This window comes from Toxorhynchites rutilus, chromosome 2 (assembly GCF_029784135.1).
Source record: "Toxorhynchites rutilus septentrionalis strain SRP chromosome 2, ASM2978413v1, whole genome shotgun sequence".
In the NCBI taxonomy this organism is placed as follows: domain Eukaryota; kingdom Metazoa; phylum Arthropoda; class Insecta; order Diptera; family Culicidae; genus Toxorhynchites; species Toxorhynchites rutilus.
This window is the reverse complement of record NC_073745.1, coordinates 239,517,523-239,532,347: the sequence shown is the minus strand read 5'-3', so window position 1 is coordinate 239,532,347 and position 14,825 is coordinate 239,517,523. Positions and strand designations below refer to the sequence as shown.

The window sequence follows — 14,825 nt, the reverse complement described above, 5'->3', positions numbered from 1 at the left end:
TCCGCATACGAGGCAAGGTTGACAAGGTTGACTAAACCTGTTGGATGCAACCTAGCATGTCGAGTTGCCGCTGCAAAATGGTTGACATAATATATTCTAGAAAAATATTGATTGGGATATGTGACTTGGAGAACACACTACATCATGAACAATATAAATCCAAAAACGATCGCCTCCACAAAATGGCAAGCCTGTATTATTTTTACGTTGAATCACAATGAAACCGTTTTACTTAAAAAAAAAATTTTACATGTTTTATTTGCATACAAATATTAACTTTTTGCGGTCGTAATAAATTTTTATATGGGTGTCGTACTGGTCGGCAATAATCTCTCTTGAAATGAAAAATAACGAAAATCTTTCTTGTTTGTAAGCTTTAGATAAGTATTTAGTGAACAGTATGTCTTAATCTGATGTTTTATATAAATTACTGAATTCTACTCACGAAGGAGAATCCCAGTATCGTGGCTATCCTCTTATGTTCACAGGTTAATAATCTATTGTTTTGTACCGTTATCTTTTATTTATAAGAGCTCCGTATTGTTGACTCGTGAACAGTTTTACGAGACATTAAGATTTATTCAGAAAAATGTGTAAACTTATATATGGTTGCCTAAAATATAATATTAGTAAACCTGCTTGCTGTGGCGACTGAGAGCAGACATTTGAGCGCAAATGGTTAATCGACTCATAGAACATATTTTATATTTTGTAACCACAACTTTTAATTACTAAAATTTTTTAAACATTTTTCTTATGAACAATTTACTTCGACAAATTGTAAGTCTGTTTCTGTTGCAATATCCTATTTCTATATTAACCCATTCGTGTAACGCTTCGATGGCTCACGTATCGAATAATTTCACTACTCTGTTGCTGAACAAAAATATTAGTTTTAAGCAGAATGAATATTTTCAATAAACTACACCATTTTACTTATATATTTCATGTGCGGAAAAATTTTAAATTGACGGTTTTAAAAATCTTTGCTACAAATTGAAAAACCATGTGAACAGATTAATCTCCAAACCTGGTATCCCTGGTTCGTTCAACTGATTCGTCAAAGAAATTTTACGGTGTCGATATCTGAGGCAACATTAGTGTTTTAGGACAAATTACAACCTCTATCAGATTGGCAGGCATGAAGGCAGTTTTCAATCGTTGAAATCGTAATTAATAATTTTATTTGGCATTATTTAATAATTTGAAACACATGATGCTGAACTTAATTTAATCTTTTTTCTACATTTTATCTGATAATCCTTCAAAAACTAATTATTATTATATAAAATAATTTTTAGACACCATTTACGATTAAGATTGTTTCACCAGTAGTGATAAATGGGATTTTCAATTATTTTTTATTCATAACGTTTATTTCGAAAGTGTGTTCATTCCATATGAGAATCCATTGTCTTTGTCGCTTCACAAAAGCTCCAGAGTCAGGTTCTGCGATTCAAAGATGACAAACAAAAATTAACGATACCTGTCAGCTCAAGTTTGACAGCTGAGATGAAGACGAAGAAGACGGTGCGGACGGCCTAAGAGGCATAGAACTTCAAAATAAAATAAAGCACATAATGGTGGTGATTGCCGTGAACTTGGCTTCTTCTTTGTAATATTGATTTAAATATGATTTCCGGAATATAGCTAACTCGACTGACTCGGAAAAAGTTCAATCGTGATCGCGATCGACAAACTTCTACGCTTCATATTTTACCATCCTGTCCATATTACTCCCACTACATGTCCATTATACCCGCATCGAAAAAAATTTTGTACTTTTCAGTCTGTTTTAATTCTAGTAAAACGATTGAAAAACACTTTTTTGTAAAATATTTGGCCAATAAGATAGAAAAACAGTATATTGAATTGCAATAAACTGCAAAATTTTGGGAAACATGAGTTTCCAAAGATATAATTTAAGTTCTTCTTAACATGTCCGTTTTACCCCCACCTCCCCTATAACTCGAGAATGATTAGAAACAAAACAAGTTCTCAGGGGATGTAAAATTTTCAGAAATATACTTCACACGCAAACGTCGTCAATTGATGCAAAAAATGTTATTGCTCATGTAGGATAAAAAATTGAGGTGAGAGAATCAGTAAGTTATTTTCCAATTTTGAATGCCCCAGAATTGTGGGCTGCATACATGCAGATACCATCCCATTTGTGCCTGTGTGTCACTCATTCATCAGTCAAACGTCAAATTTAAGGTTATGTTCGAACTTTAATCCTTCACCTCGCCTCCGCCCCGCCAACGGAATTAATTACATGCCAGAACCAGACTCCCGAGCTCCGAATGCATAATTCTCATTTAGCCAACCATCAGGTGTTCGTTGTTCGTCACTCCGTCCATACCACACTCCGTTGGAACCGTTGGAACAGCAATCTTCTGCATCTGAAACCGTACAATCAGAATTTGTATTCATAGCAAATAGTAACACCGAGCCGCTGGGAAATATATGTTGACCAAGCGGGTGGACGGAACGAGCGTCGGAAGAGGATCGGTGTGCATCTCTCAGTGAGAGATTAATCCCATTCATTTCCCGACAGAAGATCCGATAGATGGCGTGTCTGACCTGCGGTTTGCACCACCATCCTGTGGGTCGACCGAACCCGAAAGAAGCAATCTTGTTGCATCGGGCTGCTTCCCATCGATGTGTGTGTTTGTGTGTGCGTGTGGGTGAAATCTGGAATCCATTTGAATTTAAATTCCCTTTTGCAGCAGGCAAACGCTCCAGTTTCAAATAGAATAAACTGTGTTGAAGCATTCCGAATCATTGAAGATTCCCAATAAATCTTAAACTTCGATAAATTATTCCATTGGAATTATAGAATACAAAATGTGTGTTTCATGGAAACATAAAATTTCAAATTTAAAAAAAAACACAGATAGAATGTGTTTATTCCCATGAATTTAACTTTATTCGAAAGATAATTCTTTGTCTTTTTCATTTGAACGAGATTTCGGTTTTTCATTCCAAAATTCCGAATGGTGTATTTTCCATTCCAAAAAGCTGTACGGCATACGGGAGGGGGAGTAAAGACGAACACCATAAGTAAAAGTTGATTTTTTACTTCACTACGAATCGATAGTCTATGTCTCTGTTAGTAATAAAATTGTTTCTGAGGCAAACATTTTCGCTAAATTGATGTGTTCGACATCTTTAGTCGGGAAAGATGGACTCTAACTGAAAAGTTATATTTTGAAATTCAAGTTGATGTACTCAACAGGTTTTTAAAGTCTTCAAAAAGGGCTTACCAATGATCGACTAAAATCACCTAGAAGGGTTTTAAAATTCTTCTCATTTTTTCATGCCTTAAATAGCTTCCGGCATCCAGAATGATACATTCGGATTACGTTTTAAAAACCGCTTAGCTGGACTTTTCTATCCATCTGATTTGGTTTACGAATGCTTCAGTGCGTCTTTTTCCGTCATTCGAAAGCCATTTTTTTAACTTCCATTATGGACTTCCCAAAGAATTTTCTTTTTAGGTCGAGGAGATGTCGATACGTACAACGATTCTGTTATTTCCATTAGAATCTTCTTGTTCATGCTGACACCTGTCGGGAATGGTCCTAGCTGTTGTGGATTAAATTGAATTTTTGTGATGCCGTATGAGTGTTGTTCTCGGAATGTTGGAATTAAACACAACAATGTTCGTCTTTCCCTTCGGTGAAGTGACCGTATTTCTGGAGTAAAAGCGAGAATTAGCGCTGATCCGATAAAAGGTATTGATATACTGTATTGCATGTTTGTACATCATGAGTGTCCATCTTACCCGCCCTGTCCGTCTTTCCCGACTTTCCCATACAGTAACTCAAAATAAAATTTTCGAATGTTTTTCGAGTCTTTTTAACCTAGAAGTGAATTTTCCAACAAGAGTAGATCATCGATTTGCTGTCGAAAAATAAAAAGTTAACAAGGCTGGTTCATTCGATCTCATTGAAAATATTTGCCGAAACATTGTGTTGTTTGTTTGTCAAGCTTCGTTTTCGGTATCGTGAGATATTTCCGAACTATATTAGATGATATTAAGTATATTTATTTGATGCTTGAGCGATGAACTCAGAGTCGAAAATCCGGGAACTGATAGATTTCGAAGTCAAAGCGAATGTGAGCTACCGTGAAATCGTAGAAAAAAACAATAAGTGGGCGGTATCTGTGATATAACCGCAAGGTATACGTAGGACTACTGTTGGCTCGGTAATCATTTATTTGAAATTGCATGTGAATCAATTCTTAATGAATGAACGAAAGAATATTTTGAAAAATTGCTGAAAGTTTTTCTTGTTAGTGTGTGGGTGGATGAGCATAAGCATGGAATTGTTATTACCATAAAACTCAACTCTTTCGAACTTGTTGGAGGTCCCGAAACGAACCGTTGGAATTTGAGTGGCCTTGTAAAAGCAACTGAAGATGTTTGATACATGATTCATTTTTGTTTTCGTTAGAATAACACGAGATTTTTCATGATCACTCCATGCGCATGACTGAGGGCGCCATTTCACGGTGAAAAAGAAGTAAAGTCTATATAACCTTGCATAAAATTCATTTCGTTTTTATCGTGATGTGGCAATTTTTCATGACTGTTCCATGCGAAAGCAGGACAGAAACTGATGCTATTGGATTACATCACGGGAACACCAAGTCGAATGCATAAATGGGAGGGAATATTCCTTCGCTCGGACGCATTCACACGCAAACAGTTTTGCATGACCTCCATGCGAAAGCAGAATAGAAATTGATGCGACTACTCACGCCTTGCATGTGTCCGCTATGGTTTTCCAAATACTAATGCAAGCAAGCAAAGGAAATCACAGCTTGCATGTATTCGCTATGACAGTTTCTCCAGGTTCCTAGATTTTGCGTCTGTGTTCGGGAATACATTGCGATAACCAACCATCATCAATGAGCTAGATTGTTATGATTTCAATAGCTTGCTTTCGAAGCAATTTTTAAGCTATTGAAACAATTTCATATAACTCGTTGACATTTTATCTTTCGAATGAAGTGATTATTATAGCACGTCATTCAGCCGGTAAAGAGGTATTAACGTTCAAAACCTTGCAGTCCAGCGTCACTGTCGCTTTCAAAACTTTGAACTTACACCCCGATACAAAAATGAAAGACGTAGACCTACGCCAATATGGTATTTAGATCGGAGCGATTTTGAAAATCATGAAAAACATAAAACGTTGGCGACAGTAGAGCGGAAATCCGGAAACAGAAGGCCTCGAAAAACTTCCGTTCACATCGATCGGATCCCGATAAATCTCATCAGGTGATCCAGAAAGAGTTGGGCCTCAACATAACGAGTCGAACTGTGAGCAACCGACTTCGTAAATCAGGTCTACAGAGCTTCTGCAAAAAAAATGCCATTACTACGGAAAGCCAATATCAGAAAGCTCCAGGATTTCGTAAAGAACTATGCTTCTCGCCCTACTCGCTCATTTCCTAATCTGAATTATTATTTTTTTCTTTTGACGGGTAAAATGAAAACCTAAACACAGAACATGCAGATAATAATGAAAGATTTTCGAACATTTCTTAACCGATCGGAAAGATGCTTGCATCAATCAATAGGAAACATTTCTACGCATTTATCGCAGTTAAAAAAAAATATTTTCGCTGTGATAAGCAATTCAATTACTGTGAAACGTTAAACGTGCTAACTGCAATAAGTGCCCCATTTAGATTGGCCCAATTGACGGTTTCCCCAACACATCCTACAAAACCAAGGAGCCTGGGAAAAATTGGCATTGCAAAAACATGCATGTTGCCTAGGCTGACCAAACGTACCGTTTTTTCAACCTTTTTCGATTATCCCGTATTTAATCAACTCATACCGTATTTTGAGTCTAAAGAAAAAAAAATTTCTTTGTCATTATTTTCAATGAAACAGTTCTACAAAAATTCAACTTTTTTTCTGCCATGAGTTTAATCTATGATTTTTTATGGGCTTCGGCACAAGACAGGATGCCCTTGAGGTTGAATCCTTTTTGCCTTAATGGAAAGAGGTACATAATTTTAAATTTATTAAAGATCTGGTTTTGAGGACCATTTTTTCTAGAAGCAAGGAATCAAAAAACTGAAAAGGGTATCAGTGATATGTCTTACCAATGCTTCAAAAAGATCCGAAATCAGTCAAGAATTGCACCCAAAACAGTGCCTTTTTGAAGTAATCTCAGCGTGATTTTCATAATTCATTTCAGATACTTTCAGAAACTTTCAGAAAAATGGAAAGCAAATTCGACGATGACTACATTGTATATGTATTAGGCTGTCAAAAAGTCCTGCGGTATTTTTTTTGAAATTTCATTTGTTCATAAAATTAGTTACAATCATTTGTTTTAAGTCAAATATGCGCCGTTTTGTTCGATGACTTGTTCCCAACGAGATGCCAACTTCATAATACCCCTGTTATAGAAGCACGCTTCCTTATTGGCAAAAAACTCGGATAGTCAATTTTCACAGGCCTCTTTTGTGGCTAACTTCTGACTACCTAGCTCGTTCGCCATGGACAAAAACAGGTGGTTGTCCCTTGGTGCAAGGTCCGGACTATACGGCGGATGCAAAAGAACCTCCCATCCGAGCTCCCGGAGCTTCTGGCGCGTCACCAAAGAAGTGTGTGGCCGGGCGTTGTCCTGATGGAAGACAATGCGGCCTCTGTTTATCAAAGATGGCCTCTTCTTCATGAGTGCTACCTTCAAGCGGTCCAGTTGTTGGCAGTACAGGTCCGAATTGAGCGTTTGGCCATAGGGAAACAGCTCATAATAGATTATTCCTTGACAATCCCACCAAACACACAGCAGAACCTTCCTGGCCGTTAATGAGTGCTTGGCCACCGTCTGAGCCGCTTCAGCGTTCTTCGACCACGACCGTTTGCGCTTCACGTTGTCGTAAGTGACCCACTTTTCATCGCCAGTCACCATCCGCTTCAGAAACGGGTCGATTTCGTTGCGATTCAGCAGCGATTCACATGCGTCGATACGGTCAAAGATGTTTTTTTGCGTCAACGTGTGTGGCACCCATACATCGAGCTTCTTTGTGAATCCAAGCTTTATCAAATGGTTAATAACGGTTTGATGACTTATCCCCAGCTCTTGGCCGATGCTACGGCTGCTACTATGCCGGTCTTTCTCGGCTAATTCAGCGATTTTGTCGCAATTTTCGACGACAGGCCTTTCGGAGCGTGGCGCATCTTCGACGACCTCTACACCAGAACGAAAACGTTGAAACCATCGTTGTGCGGTGGAAATGGAAACTGCATCGGGTCCATAAACTGCACAAATTTTATTGGAAGCTTGAGATGCATTTTTGCCTTTGTCATAGTAGTACTGTAAAATATGTCGGATTTTATCTTTATTTTGCTCCATATTTGCGACACTATAACTCACAAACGACTTAACCAAACAAAACTGTCAAGGACTATATTATAGCGCGCAAAAATACCTTTCCAACAAACTATAGTATGACTCGATACAATGAATACAACTAGAACTACACGCTTACAATGACACCTCGCGGAAATACCGCAGGACTTTTTTGACAGCTCAATATATGAAAATCACTCTAGAGTAGTTTTCGAAAAGTAGCATTACACCCAAACTTGCATTGGCAGTAAACATTTCATCTTCAGCAGGAAAAAATCCTTTTTCATGCGCTGAAGGGTGTAGCAATGTGTCTCTTGTTTCGCTCGCTCATATTGATCTTATATTGCCCTACCATATGTTATCTTCTTGTTCTTCTTAAATGGGACTAACGTACCTAGAGGAACTTCGCCTTCTCAACGTAGTATTACGTGCGTCATTTTTATTAGTACTTAGTTGAGATTTCTATGCCAGATAACACGCCTTGAATGTATTCTGAGTGGCAAGCTGTAGAATACGCGTGACCTCAGTGCAAGTCGAAGGAACTTTCTCGGACGAAACATTCTCCCGACCTGAACGGGAATCGAACCCGAACCCCCGGTATGTTAGGTTTGACGCTAACCACTCGGCCACGGGAGCACACCATATGTTATACTAGAGGCGAATGAACTTCAAATTTGAAAGCCTCTTAAAAACAAAGAACGAAACGAAACGAAATTTCATACCAGTATTTGAAGGTAGCACAGTTTCTGTTATTTTTAGGCTCATTTAATGTAATAAATCGGGATACTGAAACATGTGCTAAAAATTAAATTTGGGTGTAGGCATAATTCTTATCATATTTTGGATCTATTCATAGTAATGCATTGGTAAAACCTGTGTCTTCGTGGTAACCTATTTATTTTATTTGAGTTAAATATAGGAATACCCTTGAAAATCAGATTTTCAAAAATTCTAAATAGCGTTTCTCTCTTTCTTATCAAGATGAAAAGAGTTAGAACTCGGAGACGTTTAGTTTTGAAAGACTAATAAAAAATCATAGGAAGAACCAGGGCAAAATTTGTTTCATCGTGTATTTATTTTCGAATTTGAATTTGGATTTCACTTGAGAAATTTCCTGTTGTACTACGTGACTAATTTGTAAAACCATTCCTCAAGCTATGGTTGCTTTTCACCAGATAACAGTTGGTGGCCTTTCAAACATTTATTGCCATGTTAAAACAAACGATGTACACCCAGTTTTTTTGTGACCTAGGATTACATCTTTCATTTCTATACTGGAGTGTAAAATCAAAGTTTCGAAAACGAAAGCGTTACGCTGGAGACCGAGATTTTGAGCGTTAATAACTCCTAAACACTGTGGAGCCGATCTGGCGTGGAGGTCACATCCATACTTCTCACGCTCAAGATCACGAGTTCAATTCTCACTCCCGACATTCTTCCAAAATGGAAGGTAAAAGTGACGAACCAGCCAGAAGCGTTGAAAGTCACTATAATACAGAAAAAAAAAAAAAAAAAAAAACTCCTAAACAACTGAACGAAATCGTATGACAAACACTTCATTCGAAAAATAAAGTGTCTACGCGTTATATGCTTGTTACCAATCGGTATATTAGCGAGCGTCGCTCAGAAATCCACTCAGTTATAATTTAACAGCGATTGGAGCATGTTGTCGCTGTTGTGGTGAAGCTAACTTCGTTCATCATGAAAGCGCTGATGAACGGTGTCACCAAGAGCCTGTTTGTGTACTTTAGGCCAGAAGGGAATCCATCAGGAGGAGAGTGATGCCACTGAAAAGGCGACCAAGAAAGTACCAGTATCGAAAAACGGTTCCGCTTGAGGCATCGAAGCAGCCATCACACACACACACACACACACATATATATACACGCGCGCGACTCTTTTCGTTTGATTGTTATCCAGCATCGAGAAGAATCTGGAAAGATGTTATCGTTGCTGAAAAATAATCTGCCAGTTCCCCTTGGAATTGAAAATTACATTCAAGCGAAAGAGTTTATTTTAATGTTTTCTATTCATATAATACTGCGATCAATGCATTTCGATTTGTGATTTTTCATCAAGTGCAATTAACGGGAAAGCTTCTGAAGATTATTCTTTCCCATCAGTAGAATATTTTCGTATCCAATATTGGATGCATAAAATCTTGTGCCTCCAACGTAACGCTCTCGTTTTCGAATTTCCTCAAATATTCATTAATTCATTCATTCAGAATGGATTCAGATTCAACTTCAAACAAATGATCACTAAATCAACAATAGTCCTACGCATATTGGTTTTTCTGCTATTTTGATGATATTATTGGTGTTTTAATAGTCTTGTTAATTCAGACTGAATATAGGAGGCTAGTTTTCATAATACCTGTGAAAAATTACTACGATACTATGTTGGACTATATTGAAAAAAAAAGGAAAAAATGGAATCTAGCCTAGTTCTAGCTGATTTCTAGAGTGTAGTGGTAGTACTGGTAGTACCAGACCTGTTGGTAGCATTTTTGTACGATGAACATTATGTGGGCGACGGAATGGCAGCGACTCAATGTTGGATCCCTGATAGCTACGTAATTGTTAAACTAAATTTCGATCTGGAATGTGACAATTTCTTCGATAAAATTTCCAAAAATCTGAATCTGCTTCGCAAAGTTTTTCCATCATCTGAATATGAACAAATATAATTCGATATAGAGAACAGAGCAGGTAATTCTAAGAAGGTTCAATTGTTAGGCTTCATTATCGGTCTAATTAACTCATCCATTCATTGTTCTATTGTTCCCACCGAAGTGTGTTCCCTAATACAGCCATCAAAACCAAGGTGCCTTACATTACATGGCGTTTGTTTAAACCCCTTTACTTACACAGTAAATATGTTGAATTCAATTGAATTCGAAAATTGTTTCGTACAATCAATAATTTAATCAATACAAACAAATGATTACTAAGCCAACGGTAGTCCAACGTCAACCTTGCGGTTATATCATCGATATAACCCACCCATGTTTTATTTCCTAATCTAATTTACTGATATTTGAAACAAAGATGAATTGGGATAATACAAATTTGAGAAAGAATACAAACTATGGATTGTTTACATCCTTTCGATTGTAAGAAATACGTAAATAATTAAATATTGTTGACGTAGGACTACGTCTTTCATTTCTATACTGGGGTGTAAGTTCAAAGTTCAATCGGTATATCAGCGAGTGCCGCTCGGAAATCCACTCAGTTGTGATTGCGCAACGATTGAGGTACGATCGCTGGAATATATGGATGTTTCCCTAACACAGACCTTAAAATCATGAAGCCTGGGGAAATCGACATTACAAAATAGATGCAAACTGTGGTTACTTTTATACCCGTTTGCGTTTCTGCAAATCGAAATGTTTCCCTAGCACAGACTTCTAAATCATGGAGCCCGGGAAAATCTGCATTGCAAAATAGATGCAAACTGCGGTTACTTTTGTACTCGCTTGCGTTTCTGCAAATCGAAATGTTTCCCTAACACAGATTCCTAAACTATGGAGTCTGAGGAAATCGGCATTGCAAAATAGATGCAAACTGCGGGTACTTTTGTACTCGCTTGCGTTTCTGGAAATCGGAATGTTTCCCTAACACAGACTTCAAAATCATGGAGTCTGGGGAAATCGGCATTGTAAAATAGATACGAGCAGCGGGAATTCTTGTACTCGTTTGCGTTTTTGCAAATTGGAATATTTCCCTAACACAGATTTCTAAAAAAAACATGGAGCCTGGGGAAATTGCATTGCAAAATAGATGCAAACTACGGGTACTTTTGTACTCGCTTGCATTTTTGCAAACCGGAATGTGTTTTTCCAATACAGATTTCGAAACCAAGAAGTTGGGAAAAGTGGTATTGCAAATACATTCAAGTCGGCAATACTTTTATACCCCCAATCATTTTTACACTCCAAAATTCGTTTTGCTATTACGGTCTACAAAAGCGGGTTCAAATGCAACGCAATGGCTCGATTATTCAAGACTGCATTGGAAAATATCCCTTCATGTCGCCAGCTCACTGAACTTCTACGCATACCCTTTGATGATTAGGCAAAATGTTGATAACTATTTGCTGCGATAACTACTACCATAATGCATGAATTAATTCAATTTGGATTTGTTTGCAATTGAATTCATAAACAGTTTCATTTATTCACTAGTTTAATTAATAATTTAATCAATACACACAAAGGATAGCTCTGCGCAGTGACTATATTTTACCTATATTGTAGGTGGGATTTTAGATAATTGAAAAAATACAATTGATTACAAAGCCAACGGCAACCCTACGTCACCCTTGCGGTTATGTCATAGGTATAACCCATCCATAGTTTTTGTAAATCATTTGCATACACATTGCAGTGAATTTTCCGAAACAAAAATCATGAAAAAGTACGTAATGCTGTTTACTTTTTTCTTTCCAACACTGTAGATAAAAGGGACATAGAATTTGAAATTGAAATGAAATACAGATAAAATGTTTAAATTGGCATGAATTTGGCTTTATTGGAAAGATAATTCTTTGTCATTTTAATTTGCAAGTTCGTTCACTTTTTCAGCAATAGAGTCTATATATCAATGTGATGTCCAACGCTGTGAAATAGACTGTTTTTGGGGAGCAATTGACAATTGCCAAACGTTTCTCTAATAACACGTTTTGTCCCGTGTCAGTCCCAAGGGACTGAAATTGAAGTTTTCGTTAGAAAAACGTTGATCTGTTGTGACTGACTGTTACAAAATATGGAAATTTTTGAAACATGCTTTATTTTCGTATGTTTTACGGTATGTGACAGCTTTCTAGTCAAATTTCTGATTTTTTTCTTTTTATACAAAAAAGCGGCTTTGTGAGCGGCAATCAACACTGATAAATGCATGGAAAGTGCAGCAAGAAAAATCCGGGACTCAACGTGTTAAATTTAATGTGGCACGAGCGGTGTTGCATGTCGCACTGTCTTGGTAAATCCATAGTTTCTTCACTTTCTTCTTGAATGGCGTTAACGTTCCTTGTGGAACTTTTACCGTCTCAACGTATGCATTAACTAACGTCATTTAGTAATACTTAGTTGAGATTTCTTTAGCCGAATAACACGCCTTGAATGTATTCCGAGGGGCAAGCTCTAGAATACGCGTGATCATAGTGCAACTCGAAGGAAATTTCTTTGACGAAAAATCCCCCGGCCAGAACGGGAATCGAACCCGAACATCCGGCATGATAATGTGAGACGCTAACCACTCGGCCACGGGTGCACTAAGTTTCTTCACTTTAAGCGCTCTCAATTGTGTTCCTAAACGATAATCATGGTCATGTAGCCTTTGTTTTCATTTCGGCAAAGTGTGGGTTTTTGTAACGCACTTGGTAAATAATCAAAGGTAACGAGTAACGATTGTAATTTCTTACCCATAATTATTCGTATAATCCGAACGTTCCGAACATACTTCGTGTAAACATCGCTTGTGAACTTGCGATTCACTTGGTTTGAGAAAATTAGAATGATGGAACTGTACCATCATTTGTAATTCCTAACAACTTTTCTCATGGACAACCTCTCATAAAATGAATTTCTACGAACAGGAATATTGAGCCAAACCTGGTCCGCATTGGCATCAACAACAAAATATGATCCCGAAATAACCCAAAAAACATACATGGTGCTGAGATTCCATTCGAAAAGGGAAAAGTTTCCTAGCTAGACGAGTTCCGGAAAAGAACGTAAACCATAACCAAACGAGTGGCGGGTCCCTGGAGAGGAAAAATCTTCCAGAAACAGAAAGATAAAGTTGTGGCCGAGTTGATTTAATTAATTTCGGAACAAAGAAGCACCACATCGTATGAGGATTGAATTGCTGCATACGATGTAAATGTATGCCAATGGTTTGTTGTAATCTTCTATGGGTTGTTCAGTAAAAGCAATGCGATACGATGCTAGAGGCTCATTCCAACAATCAACTACTGTTCTCTATGAGAGGTGCATGGTGCAAGTGATGGGTATCTTTTTCTACCAGAAGCTCGATATGAATAATCCGAATTGTTGTACAGATTTTAATCAAATAATGAACTTCATTTTCAGCTACGAGTCATGGTTCCATAAGTTTAAATCAAATCAATCTTAACACTGAACAATTTCTTAATCTGACAGATTCATTTTAATCCCAACATTGTTCTGTCTGGGAATGGATTATTACGGTAAACGTTGTGGCGATTAATTCACCGATTGAAGATAGTGGCATCAATTTGCAGACAATTAGACAGAAACAATCTTCATCTTTTAGCCACCCATAACGGTGACCTCAACCCCGTCTTGAGGGGACTATCTTTCCCATAGTATTGACAATAGTACTTACCTTTCGAAACGTTGCCGCCATTATCGTCTCCGCGGAAACGCGTAAAAAAACGATATCACACCTTTTTTCTACCACAAACACGTTTGGCGCCGTTTTCTTCCCAATCGACGGCTTACGATGGGAATGAGATCACTAGGTAATAACTTTAAACGCGAAAAAAATCACTACCAGCACTGCGTGAAAAAGTGTTCTTCTCTTCTACTTTTGCTGCCTCTACAAATAATAATAAAACAAATTTCCATAAACTGCCAATTAACCGACTCCGAAAAGGGAAAGAGAGAGGGAAAAAACAGAATTTACACACTGAACCATCGCCCCCTATTCGGAGAGGTTAGATTGCATCAATGACCCCACTATTTCTCGGTAAAATCCACAATAAACAATGCCGCCCCCGCTTTTGATTAATTTTTTTTATTTGCTAATTTTTTTAGTTTTTGCGGGCTGTGATTTTCGACTGTTCAAGGTGAACTCCGGGTCACAGTTCCCTCATTTGCCTTTCTGCCAAATTCTAAGGCCACTAGCACGTGCCGCCCCCGCAATCCGCACTTGTCCACTTTTAAAATACATATATTCTTTTCATCTACCTGAATTAATCACATTCACCATTCAGTGTTAAACAACAAAGCGCGTTTGGGATTTAAGCTAAACGCGACGCGTCCAAACTATCTGGCAGTTGGTGTTCGAATGGAACCAGAACTTTTCCGGTGGCTCTATTTTATATAATAACTAGTAGTAGTTACTGTACGGATTGGACACGCTTTTCCTAGGTTATGAACTCACAGCGTGTCGTCGCTGCAGCAGTGGCAACAGCAGCATCATCATCACAGTCATTAACCACGGTTTTTCTCCAGATTATGTTCATTCAGTTTCAGCTTTACCCTTCCGCTTGTTCTAGGTGCTATAGTCAGCCACCCGCGCATTGTGCGCGGTGTTCAATCCAGTCATTGGATGATGGTTTTGGACAAAGCGACGCATGCTAATAAGCGTTCTCCTAGACTGGGTGTATAATAAAGTGATCAGAGGGAGTAAAATGTGTCTCCGGTAGTAAAACTCTTCTGACTGATAGTATACA

The 14,825-nt window shown here is 37.9% G+C and overlaps 1 protein-coding gene across 5 annotated transcripts in view; it reads right to left on the bottom strand.

Moving 5' to 3' along the window:
• LOC129764579 (pro-resilin) overlaps positions 1–14,433 on the bottom strand; it is a 123,089-nt gene extending 108,656 nt beyond the window's left edge. For 3 of the 5 annotated variants that reach the window (XM_055763787.1, XM_055763790.1, XM_055763791.1), the window contains exons 1-2: positions 14,338–14,433; positions 13,754–13,966 (exon numbers count right to left, since the gene is read on the bottom strand). In XM_055763787.1, the coding sequence (XP_055619762.1) occupies positions 13,754–13,774 (21 nt within the window). In that variant the 5' untranslated portion in view covers positions 13,775–13,966; positions 14,338–14,433. The other 2 variants (XM_055763788.1, XM_055763789.1) reach the window with 2 other exon arrangements.
• Between the last annotated feature and the right edge of the window lie 392 nt (positions 14,434–14,825).